This window comes from Notolepis coatsorum, assembly GCF_963971535.1.
Source record: "Notolepis coatsorum genome assembly, chromosome: 14".
NCBI lineage: Eukaryota > Metazoa > Chordata > Actinopteri > Aulopiformes > Paralepididae > Notolepis > Notolepis coatsorum.
Window position 1 is genome coordinate 98,180,500 of NC_140178.1, and position 23,915 is coordinate 98,204,414.

Genomic DNA, 23,915 nt, shown 5'->3' on the forward strand with positions numbered 1-23,915 from the left:
GAGAGATATTAGGGGACCAGATTGGAAGGGGGGAGGAGAGATATTAGGGGACCAGATTGGAAGGGGAGGAGAGAGATATTAGGGGACCAGATTGGAAGGAGGGAGAAGAGATATTAGGGGACCAGATTGGAAGACAGTTAGGAATGTATGAAGGGGTGAGAGAGAAATATTAGGGGACCAGATTGGAAGGAGAGTGAGAGAGAGATTAGGGGACCAGATTGGAAGGAGAGTGAGAGAGAGATTAGGAGACCAGATTGGAAGGAGAGTGAGATTAGGGGACCAGATTGGAAGGAGAGTGAGAGAGAGATTAGGGGACCAGATTGGAAGGAGTGAGAGAGAGATTAGGGGACCAGATTGGAAGGAGTGAGAGAGAGATTAGGGGACCAGATTGGAAGGAGTGAGAGAGAGATTAGGGGACCAGATTGGAAGAGTGTGAGAGAGATTAGGAGACCAGATTGGAAGAGAGTGAGAGATTAGGAGACCAGATTGGAAGAGTGAGAGAGAGATTAGGGGACCAGATTGGAAGGAGAGTGAGAGATTAGGGGACCAGATTGGAAGGAGTGTGAGAGATTAGGGGACCAGATTGGAAGGAGTGTGAGAGAGTGATTAGGGGACCAGATTGGAAGGAGAGTGAGAGATTAGGGGACCAGATTGGAAGGAGAGTGAGAGAGTGATTAGGGGACCAGATTGGAAGACAGTTGGAATGTACGATTGATAGGTGGGTGAAAGAGGGAGAACAAGAAAAGTTGGTAGTGAAAGTGAGTGAGCGAGACACATCGACAGTGTGGCGAGTGTGCGTGTGTTGAGTCCTACCTGTTTGGTGAGGGTCTGGGTAAGGATAGGTACCAGGTACTGCAAGGCCCCTTTGGCGTAGAACTTACTGGTATGCTCTGGGGGGCGGCCCTGCTCCGAAGCCTGCGATAGGATAGTGGGAGATGATGAGGAATCTTAAATATACGTTGACCTTTAATAAGCCCTGGTTTCATTAACTATGTAACGGGAGACGAGACCAAAAAGGTCTTTCAGTCCCCAAATGATAATGAGTTATCACTCATGGACATCGAATCAAATCTTCATTACCCCCAACCCCCCCAGATTCAGATTTATTTTCACTAATTTGACGTTTTACTACCAAGTGTGTATAAATTAATTAGATAAAGTAAACCTATTCTTTGCTAAAAAAAAAAAAAGACACGTTCCCATTTCTGAAGTGGGGTTTTGATTGCACTCACTGCATGGTCCCAGTCATGTTGTCACCCTGATAATAAAACTATAAATAAATAAATCAAACTAGTGCCTGCATCTCAACGCCCCCCTTTCAACAATTCTGCACCCAGCACCCACCAACAGTCTCAACATCCCCTGGGGGTGGTAGCGCCCCCGGTGAGAAACCCTGGTCTAGATGGTTATGTGCACATCTAAACTAAAACTCTGTTTCGGCTGGTAGAATAATTTATCCAACCACTGTGGCCAGTGTATGGAGGAGGCTTCCTGCCCAGAGTAGCAGCATGTTTTAATATAGAGTCCCTGAGGGAGCGGCCTTTACTCGGGTCACCTCCTGTGTTGGAGATAGTCTGCCATTATTGCATGTAGGGAAAGGCAATTTGACATATTTCACAAATAGAGTATACATCGGTCACCTAAACACCCTAGCTGACAGGGTTTCAGGACAGCTCCCTGAAACATAGAAATGTCTGATCTTCTCTCCGAACTCTTCTTTGTCCCAACTTTAAGTCAAACAAGTTGACAATTTGAAGGATAAAGCAATTTGGTGGAAACCATGCCCTAATCTCAGACAGAGGGTGGTTAACTTTGCAGCTAAATTAATATAGCACAGTGCTTTAATTTTCAACCAACAATGGGCCTTGATTAACAAACTTTCTATGTTTGGGATGCTAAAAGAATTCACTAGGAAGCTGTAGGTCTCAGATACTGTGGTAGTGTTTATACATCAGGCTCTCAGCGTGGTGCATGATTTCTCTTCATAGACCAGACAAGAGCTTGTTTGTTGGTTGGCATGTGTATAAGAGTGTCCTCACCAAGCAGGAACATGAAAACACACCAAATACTTTTTTAAGAATAAATTCATGGAACACATTCACATACCTCAGAGGCTTCGATGGCCAGGTCCATCTCCTCGTCACAGACGTTGGACCAGAACTCAATGCCTTGTAAGGCTACCTCGTCTATATCGCTTTTCATGGCCTCTATGGTGATCTGGGGGGGGTGGTGAGAGAATGATCGGATTAGTACTGTGCATCAGCAAATACTGAAGATGTAGGACTCTGCATCAGTGCATAACTAGTTAGGAGAGTTGGAAGTAACGGTACATCCTTAGTTAGGCGAGTTGGAGGGAATAAAGGCCTTACCGCAAACAGAGCAGGCCCCATGTAGGTCTCCATATATTGGTAATAAAGAGACATGATCTTCACCAAGTTCTGTAAGGCTGCCACTCGCACCTGCAATACAACAGTTAATTAGAATACAATATATTGTGACAAAATAAAATAAGGACAGAATGTAAACAAAAACCCAATCCCTGATGTAAATTACGTTTTCGCCATTATCTCACAACAATATACCCAAGTCAATGCTTGATTAGCTTTCAATCCAAATCAAAAGAGTAGATTTTCTTCAGAATATAAATTTGGTTTGGGAAGGTCATCATATCCAATCTATATTAAGAAATATGAGAAATCTGCAACTCTTTTAATGCTTTGCAAGATGTACTTATTAAGTCTCAAACTGGTGCTAAATGTAGTAAGACTTGTGGGAAAAATGTATGTTGTTTTCTAAAGCCAAAGATGTTGTTCACAGTGACTTGCATACATATACTGTGAATGGATCTCACATAGAGTCTCACAATATAAATACCGTAGTATCTATATTATGGCTTAATGAAAAATGTAAATTTAAATATCATGTGCGTGTTCTTGCCAGTAAAGAGCTGCAAAAGATTGGCTTCTTGTATATGAATAGAGCCAGCTTTCCTATGCTTAGCAGAAAAAGAGTTGTTGAAGCAGTTTTCCTTGTCTGTGTTGGACTACGAAGATGTAATTTATACACATGCGGTGGCTTCCACTCTTAAGCCCTTAGACTCCGTGTATCATTCAGCCATTAGATGTATCACCGGTGATGATTATGGTACTCACCATTGTGTCCTGTATAATAGGGTTGGATGGTCCTCCCTAGCAGAGAGGCGAGAGCTGCATTGGCATCCGTTTTCTATTTGTCTTTATAGCCATAATTGGTGATTGCCCAATTTATCTCACTTCTCTATTAGAGTGGACATCTGGACCCTATAGTACACGTTCCAATGATTGGTTCACTCTTAAAGCACCTAGAGTTTGTACAGAACTTGGAAAATCTGCTTTTAGCTTCTGTGCTTCTATTACGTGGAACATCATACAACAAATTCAATACTTTGATTTCCTTTGGTCAGTTTAAATGTAATCACAAACCATTCCACCACAATCAGCAGTTTTAATTGATTCTACAAACTTATGATTGCATTTATTGTACAATTATTGTATTTATTATATTATGCTCAACGTCATTGAAAATGAGGGTTGGCCTCAATGAATTTTCAAGTTGAAATAAAGACTGAATGAATGACTCAATAGCAAATTAAGAGCAGCCTGTATTTATACTTTAAAGTGATCCTACATGCCTGTAATATACCAACAATGACATTAAGACGGGGCTTCTAATGACAACGAGCTCCTTCTCACCCGTTCATGTATGCGTTTCCAGAGACCTTAGCACTGAAAACTCACCCTGTAAGTTTACAACTATGGCCTAAAACCACCCTGTGAAATGAAAACTATGGCCTAAAAACACCCTGTGAACCTAGAACTATGGCCTAAAACCACCCTGTGAACCTAGAACTATGGCCTAAAACCACCCTGTGTCCTCCTGGTCCACCCTGGTTGAGCTATTGATTCTTGAGTCAGTCATTGCAAACAAACCCACTGGCGCAAATGCTGCTTCAGCTTGCCTAGCACACTTTTCAAAAATGTAAGTATGCTACTTTAATCATTTATACCTTGACTTACATTTTATGCATCACTGATCTCGTTACTGATGTTTGAAAGGAGCACTTAATTTCAACTCTGTATGAAATAGTCTATACAAATAAAGCTTGATGGATTGAATCTATAAAATTAAATAAAAACATGACAATGTCAGAACACTACTTACTCTGGTGTCGGGACACTGTGTAGCTTCACACACCACCTGCATGATGAAGTGTCTCTCCGTCTACACCACACAGAGATACACACAGTTACACAACAGACCAGTAGCAGTGGTAGTCAAACTGCATGGACAGACAAGACAAATGTTTTAACAGCTTTAAACTCCGCCCAAATTAAGAATTCCAATGCTCTTTCCACAGCATAGGAACGTTTTAATCAATATTTGTGAAAATGGGCTACTCTGCAGTCATCGGTATAAAGTTAGGAGCTGCTCCATCGACAATGAATAGGAGACAAATCTTGTGGATCCAGAGAATGTTGGTTTTATTTGGCCCAGAGGGCCAGTCTACAATAGCAAATGTCTGACGGACCGATTCATGGTTGAAACACGCATGCGTGACACGGCCAGGTCCAGCTCCACCTTGTTGAAACACGCATGCGTGACACGGCCAGGTCCAGCTCCACCTTGTTGAAACACGCATGCGTGACACGGCCAGGTCCAGCTCCACCTTGTTGAAACACGCATGCGTGACACGGCCAGGTCCAGCTCCACCTTGTTGAAACACGCATGCGTGACACGGCCAGGTCCAGCTCCACCTTGTTGAAACACGCATGCGTGACACGGCCAGGTCCAGCTCCACCTTGTTGAAACACGCATGCGTGACACGGCCAGGTCCAGCTCCACCTTGTTGAAACACGCATGTGTGACACGGCCAGGTCCAGCTCCACCTTGTTGAAACACGCATGCGTGACACGGCCAGGTCCAGCTCAACCTTGCCTAGTCTTGTTCTTAACTCAGCTTCATTCTATTGTAGTGTTCCCAGTTCTGAAACAGAACATTCTCCTGTGCCCCCCCGTGTCATCTTTTCCAATGTACTGTCTGTGGAGTGGCTTACATCACAGGAATAACATGTATGAATTCTGATGAATTGTCCGTAGTTGCACTTTTTAAGTGACTTAATGTGTATGTTATGGCTGGGCGAAGGGGAAGAAATTAATATCGGGATCATTTGGGATATTTTTCTGATATCAATAATACAACAATAAGACTGAGGGGGGAGTCATGAGAGGAAGACACCATACCTCCTTGTCGAAGTTGGCTTTGGTGAACTCCAGGGAGTTGAGCAGGGCGTTGGTAGCGGCCAGTTTGACGTTGTTGCTGGGCTCCTCCTTCCTCATGCCCTGGATGATGGCAGTCAGGATCTGGTTGGCGTTATCCTGCAGCTGCTCGGGGTCCTAGAGACACGTGGGGGGGGGGGGGGGGGAGAGAGCGCTCTGGGTCAGTTTGTGTAGTGTTGGAAGAGAGCGCTACATTAACACTTTCAGTACCGGCCATTAACATGGTAAAGCATGGTTAAATGCCACCACCCACTTCAATGATAGTGTTGTGAACGCATAATCTCTGTCTTAAATTATGGCTATGTGTCTAATCTGCCTGTCGCTTATCAATGACTTGTTTGCAGTCAACATTGTCGAAACGAATATTTTAATAATCGGTTCATTTCCGTTTTATAGCATTTTGAAAAGCCCTTGTTTTCAAGGAAAATATATAGATTCCGTGATAAGGCATTTACTGGAATACACAAACGCGTTGTCATTTTTCGGCCTATTTATGAATAGTTTTCAAATAAACGCTAGATTATCGATAGTATATGTGTATTTATGCACGCTATAGAGGCGGGCTGAAATATTGATTCTCTCATTTCCTGATCGCGCACACACACGCATGCATAGGGCAAACGCTTATATCTCTGTGAAAATAGCTCTGATTATCCTAAGACTGGTAAAATAAATTCCTTACCAGAGATCAGATGTTATCCAAAAAGATTATTCCAATTCCTGATCGCCATTCCAAATATCGATCACGCTTATTGATTAGTGTTGGGTACTGTAACTACATAATCCACGCGTTTTCCGGGCCGGCGAGCACAATGGATTCTTCAGTTGGCTTGAGGGAAAAGTTAAATGAGCAAACTGGTCACCCCCCCCCCCCCCCTTCGTCAGTGTAAAGTAATGGGGTGCAGTTAGACAGGGAGAGACGATAGGGGGCGGTATCTTCCCAATTGAGCTCAGAGAGAGTCTGCAACACTAGCGTGAGGCTCGATTGATGAAATATGAATTCAAATAGCCAATAAATAAAAAATACGACAAACAAACGCTATATAGCATCGGGGGCACTCAAAGGTCGGCATGAACTAATGACAAAACGCGTCCGTGGCACTCAATGTGTTAAGGCAAACAAAGGTAGGGAGACAGACCGGAAAACAGAGACAGACTGACAAACCAAACAGAGAGAGGGACACAGGCACACAGAGAGACAAACAAAGAGGGATCGATAGGGATGCACCGATATGAAAATTGGCCACCGATACCGATTGTTCAACTAACACAATCGGCCGATACCGATATTTGTGGCAAAAAATAAGTATTTGTAATTTTTTTATTTTTTTTTTAATATTTTTTTTTGTATTTTTTTCCTTTTTTTTTTTTAAATTAAACTACTGTATATTTGTATGTGTGTATGTTTGTATTTGTAGGCCTCTTTACTAGGGATGCACCGAATGGGAAATTCTTGGCCGAAACCGATACCGAAAATAGGAAACAGTTGGCCGAAAACCGAAAGGCCGAAAATGATTCATAGAATAGAATTTTTTTTACCAATGTTGTTCAGCTACCTGATTATGGAAAAATATATGATTATGGCTAAACTTAACTTAAATAATAAATAATCACTATTATGAGTCTTTTTGTATCACAAACAGTACTGTATTTGCAAATCTGGTATGTCATAAATGTATAGATGTAGCAGTACTGTCTATCTGTATGTCATATATGTCCTGATGAATTGAAAATGGGGGACCCTGATGTAAACAAGACGAAAGTCTTTCTCTGGTCTGCATCCCCTTAACAATTGTGTGTATTGAGCTGTACTGTACCCATTCTGCAATCTGTTAATAAAGTTTTCAATCAATCAATCAGAGAGAGAGAGAGAGAGAGAGAGAGAGAGAGAGAGAGAGAGAGAGAGAGAGAGAGAGAGAGAGAGAGAGAGAGAGAGGCGGACATCTGTGCTCTACTGAGCACACCTTTCTAGTCCCCAGATGACTTTGGCACAGTAGACAGCATCAATGTGAGAGAAACAATCCCTCCCCCTCTCGCTCTGAATAATATGCATATTAGATCACTCAAGTGATATATATAGTAAATAAGGATAAAGTATGTTAAAGACGCATTTATTGGACTCGTTGTGCGCAGAGTTTACATACTGTAGAAACAGCGCGACTCCCGAGGAGATGCATTGCTCCCGAGTCCCAAGAGGAGTATCACGCAGGACAGACAGCGTCAATGTGAGAGAAACAATCCCTCCCCCTCTCGCTCTGAATAATATGCATATTAGATCACTCAAGTGATATATATAGTAAATAAGGATAAAGTATGTTAAAGACGCATTTATTGGACTTGTTGCGCGCAGAGTTTACATACTGTAGAAACAGCGCGACTCCCGAGGAGATGCATTGCTCCCGAGTCCCAAGAGGAGTATCACGCAGGACTGAAGAGCTCACAGCGCGCATGTAATTAATCCGCGTTTTGATGACATCATCACAACAACACGCGTTAGGTTGCTTCTGTTTCGGTGATATATTTTTGGTGAAAAAACTCTTTCGGCCGAAAGCCGAAAGGCCATTTTTGGCCATTTTCGGCCGAAAACTTTCGGTGGCCGAATTTTCGGTGCACCCCTACTCTTTACTTAATTAAAAAAGGGAAACATCAAGAAATATGTTTATGGTATTAATTCCACCATGCCATGTAGCACTATCCCTCTCCCAGTATCGTCTGGCGGCCTGCAGATGGATACTATTCTCTCAACCAGCACTCTCAACCAATGCAATAGAACCATTTTGATTGACAGTCGATTCGGCCAATTACGTCACACCGCTAGCACCCACCTCCCGCTGTTCTTACCACCAATCGGCAAGCGTTTATTCATTTTCTACTTCCGGGCATGCCGCCATTGATCTGCTTGCGAGAACCACAACAAGCTAATACGTTAGCTGCCCGCCGACCAGCGCTCCACAAGATGACCAAACGAGACACAATGATTTTACTGCAACAAATGTTATAAAACAAAGCCTTTCTATAAATTTGTCTGGATGAAAACTTTATTAACAGATTGCAGAATGGGTAGTTGGGTACGGAATGAGCAACGGAATGGAACTGAGCTATGAACGGAGTAATGCCTTGCTTACTTGCCATCTTCGGGTAAATAATATGCTGATGTTATTGAACGTGTAACACTAACTATATAACGTTAATGCCACAAAACGAATGTTTGTGTCATTTTAACAGCAGATACTTTCTTAAATGCCATCTTCCCGAGAGAGGGGTGTTGACGGGGAGCTGTGATGGGTTCGCTTGGTCGTGTTATTAATAGCATTGAACAGCTAACCGAAAACTAGCGTTAACTAACGTTAAAGGTTTAGCCATAACGTTACCTTGGCTAAAGTTGGGGCTATTCATAATCCAGCAATAATGGCTGCAGACCTGCAAGCAAAGTACAGCAAGTTGGCAAAGGAGTATTCCAACGTAAATCACATTTTCACCAGTAACGTTAGTCTTCCATCTCCCGGTAGCTCATGCTAGCTAACCTAGCTCATGTTAACGTAGTCACTGAGCGACCACCTCGCGTACACAATTAATGACATGTTGCGGACAGCCATATCGGTGACAATCTTTAGCTTTTAGTGCCAAATGATAAGAGTCTGAAGCGGAGTCTCAAAAGAGAATGTTGAATATTTAGTAGTAACTTTGATGCAGTAGCTTGTGTGTGTGGGGGACTGGGGGCGGCGCCGTTGTGCAGGACGCAACCGAATTTATCGGCTACTGCCATCGGCACATTCGAGCTTATCGGCCGATAGCAGTCAACAAGGCACTTATCGGCCGATACCAATACCCGACCGATACATCGGTGCACCCCTAGGGATTGAGACTAACAGAGGGACAGACAGACCGATAAACAAAGGGGGATTGAGACAGACAGGGCGAGACAGGCAAACAGAGAGGAAGACAGACAAACAGGGATTGAGACAGACGGAGAGAGGGACAGATAAACAAAGGGGGATTGAGACAGACGGAGAGAGAGACAGACGGAGAGAGCCAAACAGAGAGACCGACAGACTGAGAGAGCCAAACAGAGAGACCGACAGACAGCCAAACAGAGAGAGAGCCAAACAGAGAGACAGACAGACGGAGAGAGCCAAACAGAGAGAGAGAGGGAGACAGAGCGCCAAACAGAGAGAGAGACGGACAAACAGAAAGCCAGCCAGACTCACTATATCCTGACAGATGTATCCGATGGCCTCCAGCGTGGACTCCTTCATGTGTTCGGTGCTGGAGGGGTCCGTGACGTTGGCCACCAGCTGTGGTATGAGCTCTGGCCACTGGCTGACGGGGATCTCGGCACAGGCGATCCCGGCCACACACTGGGACGCCGAGCTGGGTCTGTACGTCTCCGTTCCCAGGGTCTGGAGGACCTGGGGTGGGGAGGTGGCGGGAGAGAGATGGAGGGATGAGAGATTGTGGGGAGGTATAGTGTGTAATGATTCGACCCCACAACGATTCGATTACGATTCTTCAGGCAACGATTCAATGAATCATGAAATCTCTTTATTTGACCACGATTCGATACATTTTCGATCAGTTAATTCCCCCCAGAAAAATGTATATACAAATGTGGCTGATGGAACTGCAGTTGAATAGTCACCTTAGGATCAATGCATTGCGATGCATTGTTACACCCCTCTTTGTGCAAGTGACAAAGAGGAGAGAAAAAGCAGCATGTGTCAAAACAATGTACATTTTTATATCCTTATCTGGACTTTCTTCTACAGAGCTGCTAGCTAGCATTTGTTTCTGTAAGGTTTTTTCCCCTCTTTGTCTTCCGAGATAAGAAAATGTAAGTAAGTCAAAAGAAGTTGTGTTCTGTAATGCAGTAGATACAAATCTCTTTACAGCTCAGGTGAGTGTGTTGAGACTGTCCGTTGGAGTGTGAAACTGTAGGGCTGGGTATCAAAATTAAATACTTTAATGGTATCAAACAAAGCATAGAAAAACGCTGTGTAACTCGATACCAAATTTCAATAACTAAGACGTTACTCTCATCAGCGTCAGTTGAGCCAATAAGCATGTTTGTTCCATGGAATGAGGCTGGTGATTGGACCCTTCTTCTGTTGAAGGAATCCAAAAATGTGACAAAGCCTCCAATTGGCTAATACAACATATAAATCAACAAAGTACGGTCATTTGGTATGTGTATCAAATCCCAGGTATCGGTATAAAAAAAATTGTCAAACGATACTCTGCCCTACATGCGTGGCACCATTCTCCTTACAAAAGTCTTGATCTCGCGGCGTGCGTTGGCGTCGATGGCCAGCCATCTCTGCTGGTAGCCGGTCTTGACGTCTGGGTCTTTGGAGGTCAGGGAGTTCTTCACCTGCAGACCGGCCGCCACACGGGCCACCTGGGTGTTACCTGGGTTGGCAAGGACCTTGGACAGCTCCACCAGGAATGTGGGCTATGGGGAGAGGAAGGAAGGAGGGGATAGAAAGAGACACAGGAGACGGTGGGAAGGAGTGGAGAGACGTGGGAAGAGAGAAGGATGGGAAGAGGCAATGGGGTGAGAGTGAGAAAGAGGGCGAGAGTGAGGAGAGAGAAAGATAAGACGTGGGAAGAGAAGAATGGGAGGAGAGGAATGGGGTGAGAGAAAGAGGGTGAGAGTGTGAGAAAGATTAGCATCATCCATAAAACATCATTCCTTATGAAAGCTACATTCACAGTAGCCACTGGGTAGTAATTACAACAGAATTATTGGCTTGTATACTGAATTATGTGGTAAGGAGGATGTTGTTGGGGTTTTTGATTCGATTCATGACTCATCACATATTTGGTGATATCGATTTTTTTTTGTGACCTGCAACAGGGCAGTTTTAAAACCAGAGACAGTGGACAGACTTGTCATTCTTGCCTGCAACTTAAAGTAATGACTTTGCTTGTCCAAATGACAATACTGACCAAATTGAGATTTATTTTTCTCTTGTCCATTTATTTTGTTTGCTTTCTAATTTAAAATACAGTTTGAAACAGTCTGTACACAGTAGGGTATGTGTGCTAGCAGAGCTAGACTCCAGTCATGAGTCACGGTGCACATGTGCTGTGGTTTGTCCACCAAAAAAGCGCCAAAAGATAGAAAAGAAACTAGCAGAGGCAGAACTGTTAAACTCCCCTGGAGCCACAGCCAGCAGAGAAGCCGGTTTACTTTAGCTTTTAAACCAGCTGCAGCCTGAGAACTGGAGTGTGAGGGGATGTAACACTAAAGATGGCGGCAACAACAAAGAATTGCTGCAAAATAAACATACATCTGTTGTTTATAAAAAAATATATATAATTTTTTTATTACTTAACAATTTCGATAATTATCGATATCGAGTGATAGGATAACATTATCATATCGTTATCGCGATATAATTTTTTTGCCATATCGCCCAGCCCTACGATACCTGTGAATCGATACCTTTTTTCGGTACCTTAGTCTCTAAAAATGTTATCTACCTACCTCAGTTGTGAAAAAAATAAAAGAATTTGCAGTACCGAAATCTGGCACCGACGGATATCACGTGAATTGGTACTCCGACGTGATTCTGTACTGTAGGTACCTTTAAAGTACCTAATTCGGTACCCGTCCCTAATATTTTGTGCACGTTTGTTTACCAACGATTTTGAAGTGTTGTATGAATACATACGAGTTTATAGACCACTGCACTTCCGCGTTACATTGAGCTCATGAAGGGGAGCGGGGGGAGAAAACGAATGTATGTGGATGAGAGCCTCGACATTAAGGCCATGTCCACACGTATCTGGATCTTTTGCAAAACGGATATTTTCAGGCTCAGTTTAAAAAAATATTCCATCCAGACACATAAAGGCATATAAATTGCTCCAACAAGCATGCCGGGGCCAGTAGGTGGCGATAAGCGATCTCAAATACCATAGCGGTACCGAGCGGACAGGACGATTGAGAAACGATGCGTTTCTCTATAAGTCATTCAAACTAGGGATGCACGATAATTATCGGGCCGATATCAGCAATTATGACGTTATCCCGATAGCGTTAATGATAGCTCCGATAATATATAATATATTTGTTGGTAAAAAAAAATGCGGTGTGGGTGAATTGGGATGAAGGGCGTTTGTTTTTACTGTAGGCTCCTCCCGTTTTGCCAGAACAGTGGTACGACTGATAGCGTGTGGTTTAGGAAGAGGGCGTTTTACACAAATCCAGCACTCCCTTTCTTGGCTGTGACGTAGCCACGTAAGTTTCAGAGGCAGCGCGGATGTAAACAAAGATGGCGTCAGTAGTGTGGGAATAGTTTCAGAGGAAAAAAGTTTGCTTGCTATTTGTAACAAATGCAATGCAGAAGTTCCACGAGGCAGAAAAAGGGCAACAACTTATAATACATCCAACCTAACAAGTCACCTGCAACATCACCACGATGGTGTTTTAAAAGCTTACGACGACGCGCGAGCAGCTAAAGCTTATTGCTCCGTAGTAGCCAGGTTAATTTGCACCACCAAGCACTGCTTAAAAGCTAGCGGCTTGAGCCCTTGGGTCATTTCTGTCAAACTTCTTTAATTTAGCAAACGCCTCGTCAATAGGTACAAACGCTGCGGGTTCCTTTGTAGCTGGCTTTGGATTCACAGCAGCTTTAGCGGTGGTGATGTTGCAGGTGACTTGTTAGGTTGGATGTATTATAAGTTGTTGACGGATTGTGAATTTTCTGATTTAAATTATATTTATTTGGACAAATAAATATGGTCACTTTATCAGTCACAACTGTTGTCTTGGCTTTGTTTTGTTCATAGTAGTAACGCTCATGTCATGATAAATCTGGTTAGGTCAAAACTACAGGAATATACATTTAAAAAACTTTTATAATACAATTAATATCGGTTATCGGTATCGGCCTTGAGGAGCAGAAAGTTATCGGTATCGGGTTCAAAAAATCAATATCGTGCACCCCCAATTCAAACTGTATGAATTTTTTTTATTTTTTTTATATCTTATTATTCGGGATAATAAACCACAAAACTTAACGTTGACATATTGGAGCGCAGTTAGGTTCTCTTCCCTATTTTTAGTATGTTATTTTTAGTATGTAGCAACAATCAGATTTGAAATTAGTTTAAAAATGGCGGCACTCTGGCCAGAATAATAAACCTACTGTATACAGAAGATTTCATTATCTGTTCTTATGCACGCCTGGTGATATTAAATCCAAATTGAACTTTTGAAAGAAAAGCTTTGGCACAATCCATAAATGTGCAAATTGGCTATAATAAAGTAATTTATAAGCCTGCCATTCTTTTTTCCCACTTTTTCTCCCCATTTTTCTCCCATCCCAATTTCGTATTTCCAATTCTTCCCTCCCCTGTCTTGAACATTGCTAGACTATGCCTCCCACTGGTCGGCTGTAGTGAGGATAGAAGCCTTGCATCACGTGTCCCCTCAGGTACACGAGGAGGCAGCCTGTTGCATCTTTTCACTGCAGCAGCTCGAACTCTGTGGCAAGGAGTAACGTGTGGGAGGCTCACGCTGCCCCCGATGCTTCCCGTTTCCGCCGCACCGGTGTCACCCAACCGACCTGTAGGAGTCGCTGTTCACAACGTCCAATCCCCACCCACCGGCTTTCCCACCCTCTAACACTGCCAATTATGTTAGTATGACGGCCAGCCAAGCCGGTAGCAACGCCGAGAGCTGGGCTCGATACCAGCATCTCCTGCTTTAGTGGCGTGCGGCTTGCCCACTGCACCACTCCGCCGCCCTTAAATAAGCCTGCTATTCTATAATAATATTTCAAATTGCATTGGTCCGGATGGGAGAATTCAGTACTCCATCTACAAAACCTTCCGTTTAATCAACGTCCCTTTATTCATTTCCTTAGATTTTTTGTACACGTGATCTCAAGAAGGTACTGAACAAGATCACTGGCAGTTTTTCATGTCTGGTCATTATTAGCATGGTGTTTATTCACCGTCAAAGATGCAAAGAAAAATCATAATTAATATTCTCCTTTGTTTCATCACAATTTAAGCAAGCCTAGTAATAGAAACAATATCTCTGACTGGGGATACATTCACTGAGGTCCATAGATGTCCCTAGATAACAAGAACATGCAAATGGACCTTGTAGAAGTGGAGCAATATTCCATTTACTTATGTATTTTAGGCGGATTTTCAGAAAATAGGGCTCCGGGCTTAAGAGGTTAACAAGATAAGGGCGATGTGCCTGCCAACAGGAAATTAAGTCAGACGAGAGGAAATACAATAGAATTTAACTTGGAAACAAAAGATTGCAATCAGTACCAACGTGTTGAGGCATCTGCTCGTCCAACACTGCCCAACCATGTTGCCCAGTGGATCACCACCATAAAAGGATGATACATAACCATGGTAACCACTCCTCAAACATTCCATACAAGGCCAGGATAAACCGCACACTCAAACTAGCACCAAATTGACCAGATCCCTTTATATAAAATAAAAAAACGTTAATGCATCTGTAAAGACATGTCAAAGCCAAAACAAAAGCATACCCGTGACTCAGAACTATGTTTTATTTAAATCTGCAGGGGAGGAAACTAACTTTTTGGCTTACCAGCCAACTGGCGAGTATCTGATTTTTTTACCAGCCAAAAAAAAATCGCTAATTGTGATAACTTTTTTTTTGTATGTCTTCGTCTAAATAGATTTTCAATCATAGTAATAATCACAGTGTCTCTACTCTTTAAAATATTTATTAGCATAAAACATTAATAACAGTGTCTCTACTCTTCACAATATTAGCATAAAACATTTTAACATGAAAGAGGGATCTATTCTGGACTGGGTTGGGCTGAACTGGGCAGTGAAAGATGCTGGGTTGGACTGGGTTGGGCAGTGAAAGAAAAAAACCGAAGTATGTTGTGAAGTGTATATAGATAGATGTGAAATGTATAGATGTAGCAGTACTGTCTATCTGTATGTCGTGTATGTCATATGTTATGATGAATTGAAAATGGGGGACCCTGATGTAAACAAGACGAAAGTCTTTCTCTGGTCTGCATCCCCTTAACAATTGTGTGTATTGAGCCGTACTGTATTGTACCCATTCTGCAATCTGTTAATAAAGTTTTCAATCAAGTTAACTTTGAAACTCGGTTGTCAAGCCACGTCAATGTTGTGTATGCATCCGAGTGTTCACTGTGCCTTTAAGACGGCACGGTGGCCTTACGACAGTGCTGTGAAGTACCGTCAAGTGTTGTGGTCATTTGGGTTGGTCTGCTGTTGTGCACTGGTTGAGCTAGCCCCTTTCGTTTCGTGACTGCGATGTGCAAGCCAGGGGCTTTTGAGCATGAAATAAAATGTCTAACCTTACGTCGTAGTCCGGTGCGCAATAGACTAACATACACCTCTGTAATTTAAATGTGTCCTTGCCTTGGACTCGAGAGTTGTACTAGGGTTGGATGCAGTTCCCCGTTGCTCAGTCTGTCTGTTTTCCATCTTCTGTGTTTAACGTTATCTGTTTGCGAGTGCTTCCTTGACTGATGGCCAGTACCACGGGACTTTTAGTCAACATTCTATATTTCCGCGGGTTGGCCAGTACTGCAGGAACTTTTATTAAACATTATATATGTCCGCGGGTTGGCCAGTACTGCGGGAACTTTTATTAAACATTATATATGTCCGCGGGTTGGCCAGTACTGCAGGAACTTTTATTAAACATTATATATGTCCGCGGGTTGGCCAGTACTGCGGGAACTTTTATTAAACATTATATATGTCCGCGGGTCTTGTGCAGTGCTCTCGTGGCACTGTCAACTCGCCAGACTGGCGAGTGGTCTTCATGAATCACTCGCCAAACGTAAAAAATACTCGCATTTGGCGAGTAAAGTGGCCTAATTTCCTCCTCTGTCTGCATCCCCTTAACACTTTGAGCGCCAGCCGTGTTTTCCCTTTTACCCCCTTGAATACCACCATCCACGGCCAATGTTAATGTTAATATCGCCTAATCTATGGTTTAAATTATGGCTATGCGTCTAATCTGCCAATCGCTTATCAAAGAATCATTTTCCAGTCAACATTGTCAAGGCAGATTGTATTTTTATCGCTTCATTTCCGTTTAATAGCATTTTGAAAATCACCCGTTTTCGGGGGGGAAAAACAACCCATGCCTATGATAATCGCCTTTTACTGGAATATTCCAGAACGTTGTCATTTGTCTGCCTATTTATGAATCGTTTTCAAATAAACGCTAGATGATCGATAGTATATGTGTGGCACGCACGCTCGTGCCGTGCGCAGATAATCTGCTGCTCTTAGTTCCTCATGGCTTTTACAGCCATATCACATAAACGCTTATATATCCGTGAAAACGAGTCTGATTATCCTAACACTGATAACATAGATTCCTTACCTGAGGTCAGATGTTATCCAAATGGTTTATTCCAATTTCCGATGGCCATTGCGAAAAAATCGATAAATGTATTGATCCATCGTGTGTACAGTATACCGTAATTCCTCTAATAGTAACCGGGTCTCAAATACAAGCCGGGTCTCTATTAATGGCCGGGTGCGCTCTTGAGCTAAGCAATTATAAGCCGGCCTCCTAATACAAGCCGGGTTACTAATATACTGAGCTGCATACTGAGCTAGTTACTTGATTTCACTTTGAAAACGTTGAAATGACCAGTGACCACCTGTAATTGCACTGTTTACTATTTCATACAGTACTTGGTTTCAATAAATGAACCCAGTACATTTTACTGGGTTCAAACTGACACAAAATGTTGATTTATTCATTATGATCTGTTTGAAAATTTAAAATATAGGCGTCCCTCTTATACAGGCCTCCTCCTAATACAAGCCTGGTACCCGCTACAGTTGAAACAAATACAAGCCGGGGTTACTATTAGAGGAATTACGGTAACCCATATTCGCCGTGGCTCAGAGGCTCCAGAATGAACTCTGGTAGACCCCGGCTACATCAGTGAGAAGTAAAATGTGGAGTCAGAAATCCGTTCTCCCATTCACTTTCATTGAGTCCATTCCAAAAGGGTGATTTACGATCTGGGAAACGATAGGGGGGGGCGCTTTTTTCACATCTGAGCGGCGGCGGTCCCTGGATCTCCAACGGTAGGCTCGCGTGATGCAATATGATTTCAGATCGCTAATAAATATATATAAAAAAAAAAAAAAGAGAATACTCGTGACGTGGCATTCAACGGTCGGGGCGTAAACCCGAGAAAAGCCGTGAGTGGCATACAAAGTGTTAACCATTGTGTGTATTGAGCCGTACTGTATTGTACCAATTCTGCAATGTTGTGTATGCATCTGAGTGGCATCACAACAGTGTTCACTGTGCCTTTAAGACAGCACGGTGGTCTTTACGACAGTGCTGTGAAGTACCGTCAAGTGTTGTGGTAACGTCAGTTGGGTTGGTGTGCTGTTGTGCACTGGTTGAGCTAGCCCCTTTCGTGACTGCGATGTGCAAGCCAGGGGCTTTTGAGCATGAAATAAAACGTCTAACCTTACGTCGTAGTCCGGTGCTTTTTTGGAAACATTATAGTCATAACGCTAACATGGGGCTGGCTGCTTTGAGCACACAGGGCTTACGTTAGCTAGCAAGCAGCTATAGCTAAAACGCTAACTAGAAGCCAACTACTGTACAGTTCCAATAGACTAACATTACACCTCTGTGATTTAAATGTGTCCATAGTAACTTACTCGAGGGTTGTACTAGGGTTGGATGCAGTTCCCCATTAGTCAGTCTGTCTGTTTTCCATCTTCTGCTGTTTAACGTTATCGGTTTGCGAGTGCTCCCTTTCACTGCGCAAACTCGCACCATTTGCCAGTGACCGTGATTGCAGAATGTTTTGTTTAGTCGCCAGACTGGCGAGTGGTCTTCATCACTCGCCAAACGTAAAAAATACTCGCATTTGGCGAGTAAAGTGGCCTAATTTCATCCCCTGTGCACAGCAGTACTTTGTTTATACTTCAGAATAGGGCTGGGCGATAAAACGATAATTATGGCGATATATTTTAATAATCGATAGATAATAAGAAAATATCAATACTTTTTTTTGTGTGACCTGCAACAGGGCAGCTTTAAAACCAGAGACAGTGGACAGACTTGTCTTTCTTGCCTGCAACTTAAAGTAATGGCTTTGCTTGTCCAAATGACAATACTGACAAATTGATTTATTTCTCTCTTGTCCATTTATTTTGTTTGCCTTCTAATTTAAAATACAGTTTGAAACCGTCTGTACACAGTAGGCCATGTGTGCTAGCTAGGGATGCACCGAATATTCGGCCACCGAAAATTATCGGCCGGAAATGGTTAAAAAGGCACTTTCGACCGAAAGGGTTTTAGCACCGAAAATATATCACAGAATGTCAAAGAACAGGGTTACGTAACGTTCGTAACCTAAAGTGTTGTTGTGATGACGTAATCAAAACGCGGCTTGGCAGCTCTTCCTGCGTTCTGCACTGCAGCCTGTGATAACTAACTCCTCTTGGGAGTCGCACTGTTTCTATGTAAACTCAGTCTTGAATAAATGTTTTATGGGGCCATAATAGTGATTATTAATATTATTTAAGTTAAGTTTTGCCATAATCATGTATTTTGCCATAATCAGGTAGCTAAAAAAATATATATAAACATTATATATATATATATTAATCATTTTCTGCCTTTCGGCATTCGGCCAACTGTTTCCTATTTTCGGTATCGGTTTCGGCCAAGAATTTCCCATTTGGTGCATCCCTAGTGCTAGCAGAGCTAGTCTCCAGTCGCGAGTCATAGTGCACATGTGCGGTGGTTTGTCCACCAAAAAAGCGCCAAAAGAAAAGAAACTAGCAGAGCCAGAACTGTTCAACTCCCCTGGAGCCACAGCCAGCAGAGAAGCCGGTTTACTTTCGCTTTCAAAACAGCTGCAGCCTGAGAACTGGAGTGTGAGGGGATGTAACACTAAAGATGGTGACAAAGCAGGGTTCGAAATTAACGGGGGCTCGGGGCAAAATGCCCTTGAAAATGGACAAAATGCCCCCGAATATCAGTTAAGGGGGGGCAGAAAATGCCCCCGACAGTTTACTAATTATATATATGATCTACAGTGCGAGCATTTCCCTTGTGTTTGGCCCTAATAATATGTGTGTGCGCGCCACCCGGAAAAATCATTTACTCGAGACGAGTGACGATTACAAAACAGCTCCGCTGTTATAATAGTCCCACATTACACAAGGCGCATAAACGTCCAATCACAGTAGCGCCCGAAAACAAAGTCACGTTACCGGCTTAGGCAAGTTATACATTCAGAATCAGACAACGCAAAAAAATCAGCCAGCCATGAAGCCCATTCATTTTTATTTTGAGCAAAAGAGAGACGAGGAGAAAGAGAGGAATCCGGCTGACATGGCTTTTGAAGTGATATTCGCACGTGTTTTTGCGGGTCCAGTCCCCACGGTATGTTGACAGAATTCGCAAAACACCTTATCGACTGAAGCATAAAAGTCATTAGGATACTGCTCTGCTCTGAATTTAGGGCTTAGTGGGGAATTTCTTCCGACGTTAACGTTAACGACGCACCGAAGCAGCTAGACCATTTCTCCGTGTTGTGTGTAACACGCAGCGGTCCCCGCCTCCTCCCTCCTTGCAACAAACGTTCCACCCAAAAACGGAATTTCTATTTCATAATGAATTAAATAATTGTATAAAGAATTTTCAATGTTCTGTCATCTAATAATATATTCCATTACCTTTCCTATCTGTATCAAAGTCAAAATGTTGGTATCATAACAACACTACAACATACAAAAGCAGCTTGACAACCGATATCCTTTGCGTTTGATTGATTGAAAACTTTATTAACAGATTGCAGAATGGGTACAATACAGTACAGCTCAATACACACAAGTTAAGGGGATGCAGACCAGAGAAAGACTTTGGTCTTGTTTACATCAGGGTCCCCCATTTTCAATTCATAGTGTGCACACGCACAGTATAATAATGCATGAGATAAATAGTTAATAAACTCTGTTACTTGAACAATTTTCACTGTGCTCCTAAATTTCTTTGTGTGCTCCTAAATTTTTATTTAGATTTTATTTATTAACATTTTATTTAGGAGCACATGTGCTCCTTGGGAAAAAGGTTAGCGTAGAGCCCTATATATGGAGACATTAACATTACATTATCAAACATAGGGACGAAGACTGTAAAAAAAAGTGTCAACAATGTTTTATAATCCTTATGTTAATTTTCATCATAAAAATTCAGTGCCCCCGAAATACAAAAAAAAGCCCCCGAAAATCAATTAAGGGGGGCAAAAAAAGCCCTTGAAAAAAAATGTTAATTTCTAACCCTGTGACAAAGACAAAATTGCTGCAAAATAAACATACATGCGTTTTATTTTATTTATACTGATAACAATATGGATAATTAATTATTAATATCAAGTGATATGATAACATTATCATATCGTGATAACATTTTTGGCCATATGGCCCAGCCCTACTTCAGAAGTACGACATGTAGACTAGGTCCCGTTTAGATAGAGACAAGACAAAAAGTTCAACCAAAGTGAAATGTCCCTTATTCAAGTCAATTTTAGCTTGATCCTGCAATGCTTTCATACCGATCGGGCTGATAACCGTTTAGTGTTCAATGCGAATGCCGCTACGGACAATCAAATAAACAGAAACGATCCCCCCCGCCCCCTTTCATGCATTCATTATGGAACATAATAGGGCTTAAGGTTAATAGCCCACATATGGATGCCTCCATCTTCACTTCTTTCCTTCTGACCATCAACACACGCTCCACCTCCTCTGTCTCTACCCACTGGTGTTTTTTCAATGATGCAAGGGGCCAAACTAAACTAATGTCCAATATATCTAAATGCCAGAGTAATAAATACCGTCACGTGTTTCCCTTGGTTCACTGGCCTTATATTGCCTACAGGATGTTGTCATCATACTTAAACTTTAAAAACGATGTCCTAATTTCCACCTGGAATACATTTCGTGTTTAACTTCATTCTATTCCTGCCAAGTTGTTTCCTGGGGTCTAATTACACAGCTTACCAAAAAAGTCGACCATAAGGCTCATCTATAACTAACAGACAGCTTACTACAGTGGATGCTGCCAGCCACATGTTGTAGTTAGTTAGTGGGATTCGCTTGGTGTGTGGAGGTAAAACTATTCTGTACAGGGATTCAGATGAACCCCGGTAAGGGTTAGGAATTGTTAGCACACTGATGAAGGCCGGATGGCTGAAAACGTTTTGTGCGCTATAACAACTTGAAAATAAAAACAACGATATTCCGAGTGCGGTCCCTACCTCCTTTTTTGCAACTTAGGAATTGTTCTGCGTCAGTTTGAATGTAAGCAATGAGAAGAGTAGTAGTCCAGCCCGTGAGTGTACTGCCCTTCCCAGATGAGATGGGTGTATCTGCCATGGAATGCTAACGCCAGCAGGCTTGGTCTGCCTCCATTCACTCCCCAAGCTGCTGTCTCTCCGCTATGTATGCGTGTGTCGTAGGCCAGCCATCATGTGTGTATGTGGGTGGTGTGTGGGGAAGGGAGGGCCCACAGCACAGGAGGAAGCCGGGTGAGCTACAAGCTAACCAGCTAACCCACCGCTCCCTCCTTCACCGTGTTAGCAAGTGGCACGCCAGCAGCCACGAAAGTGACCGGCATGGGTACCTAACCTACTTCCACTCCCAGGCAGCAGTCACTATAATCACGATACTAACCAGGTTCTCGATCGCCGCCTGCTCCAGAAACTTCTGTGCCGCCTCGAGTTCATTCCGATCTGAGGGGGGGGGAGAGAACGGAACGGAAGGGGGAGAGACGGGGTTATTATTCGTTAGCTCATCAGCTAGCACGCTAACGCACGGCGATATAAAACGAAGGTGCCAAATGAACACACAAGCCTAGCTATAGTATGACCCAAACTAGTTAGCAAATCTGGAAATGAGGGGACGACACACGTGGTAGACACCTACAGTGCTAATCACCCCGTGTATACTCCCTGTGTTGGTGTAAAAAGGTGACCGATGATAGCATAGCCATAAGTTGCATTATTGCCTATGGAGCTTCAGCATCATCATCATTATGGCACTTGCTAGCTGCGAGGCTAACGTTACAACAGGATGCGATCCCCATGCAAGCAGCACGCTGGTTAGTTAGCAGAGAGAGAGATACACCAGCTAGAGCTAGCTAGCATGCTAGCCGGCCAACTTTCATAATGGCACGACATCTTTCAAAGTAGCGTTAACAAAGTTTACTCAACTGATTGCAACACAACAACGTGATTATATGGCGAGATATTTGGCCACATTCATTCCCCTCCTCGCCCATTCATAACGCCCTAGTTTGCACATGTTAAAAGTTACTAACATTACTAGCCAACGTGCAAAGCAAGGGCCGACTCATTAGCACACGAATAGCACTTTAGCAAGTTAGCTAACTAGACCGGCTAACTAACTAACTTGCCAGATAGGCATCATGGGCGGCAGGGTCAGCACAACGAAGATAGCCGGCATCAAAACGCACCGTCAGCTCAATTTGTCAGACAGTTTCAATGACGAGTTATCCAGCGGATGCTGCTTGTTGTGCGGCTAAAGGCAGGTCGCCACCACCGTGACAACCAGACACTTCACACCGGGAGACAAACGCGTGTTTTTCAGCAGCAAAGCTCGATAGCCGCATCATCCACGGCGAGCAGGCCGGTGCTAGCCAGCGAGCTAGCTCAGTAACGTTAGCTCCCCGCCCAGTCAGCTAGCTAGCTAGCAAGGCATTTCCCTCCTCCCTCCCTCCCAACTTTCACCGGTTCACAAGCGCACTGTCAAACACAACAAGTTATTATCGCCTCACAACTATGTCCCGACCGTTGGAAACAGTTGGAAACTATAGTGTATAGTTGTGTATTTACCCGGAGAGACGGTTTTCTCGAGGATAGTGATGAGCTCCATGCTGCCCCGGCGGAGCCTCCACGAGCTGCTAGCTGCTGCTGCTTCTGTTGCCGCGCGCACAACTCAAACCACCGGATTAGATTTCTTCAGTGTGTTCAAACCGATGTTGTTAAACGGGAACGCGGGGATAAGTTCAGCGAAAGCCCGGCAAGAACACAGCGTACACTCCCCAACAACACTTCCTACTTGGTCCGGTTTACTCTAAACACGAGCAGAATTTTCATCCGGTGTCGGGGCGAAATAACGTTATTTTAGCAGCGACCGCCGCCTGTTCGCATCCTGTGTTGTCGGGAGGGAAAGGGCCGCACTTGACTACCGCGGAAGGATATCACGCGCCGCCGCTATAGCGAGAAACTCTCCTCCCTCCTCCCGCGCGACCGCGGTTTACTGCTCCTCTCGCGCCGCGCACGTGCACACCTTTCTTGAGATACTTTAAAAATAAGTATAAGTCACTTTGATCTATATATAGGACTTTTTATTAAAAAAAAAATCTCCACATATTTTATGTTCTTTTACCAATTTCTTTGATCAGTTTTATTTATTCTATGTTTCTTTGTTTAGTCTTGCCTATTTTTTATTCCTTCTTCCTTTATTCTTGCTAGTTCTTATGTTCTTTTAACTGTAGCACTTTGAGATTTGCCCCGCAATTGTAACGCG

At 43.2% G+C, this 23,915-nt stretch overlaps 1 protein-coding gene across 2 annotated transcripts in view; it reads right to left on the reverse strand.

Moving 5' to 3' along the window:
- kpnb1 (karyopherin (importin) beta 1) overlaps positions 1-23,578 on the reverse strand; it is a 50,031-nt gene extending 26,453 nt beyond the window's left edge. The window contains exons 1-10 of one of the 2 annotated variants that reach the window (XM_084328776.1): positions 23,219-23,578; positions 22,038-22,096; positions 10,582-10,764; positions 9,524-9,724; positions 5,280-5,432; positions 4,201-4,260; positions 3,153-3,188; positions 2,370-2,459; positions 2,107-2,217; positions 814-915 (exon numbers count right to left, since the gene is read on the reverse strand). In XM_084328776.1, coding sequence (XP_084184902.1) covers positions 814-915; positions 2,107-2,217; positions 2,370-2,459; positions 3,153-3,188; positions 4,201-4,260; positions 5,280-5,432; positions 9,524-9,724; positions 10,582-10,764; positions 22,038-22,096; positions 23,219-23,258 — 1,035 coding nt within the window. In that variant the 5' untranslated portion in view covers positions 23,259-23,578. The remainder of the gene's footprint in view (positions 1-813; positions 916-2,106; positions 2,218-2,369; positions 2,460-3,152; positions 3,189-4,200; positions 4,261-5,279; positions 5,433-9,523; positions 9,725-10,581; positions 10,765-22,037; positions 22,097-23,218) is intronic. The other variant, XM_084328777.1, reaches the window with a different exon arrangement.
- Positions 23,579-23,915: the final 337 nt, after the last annotated feature.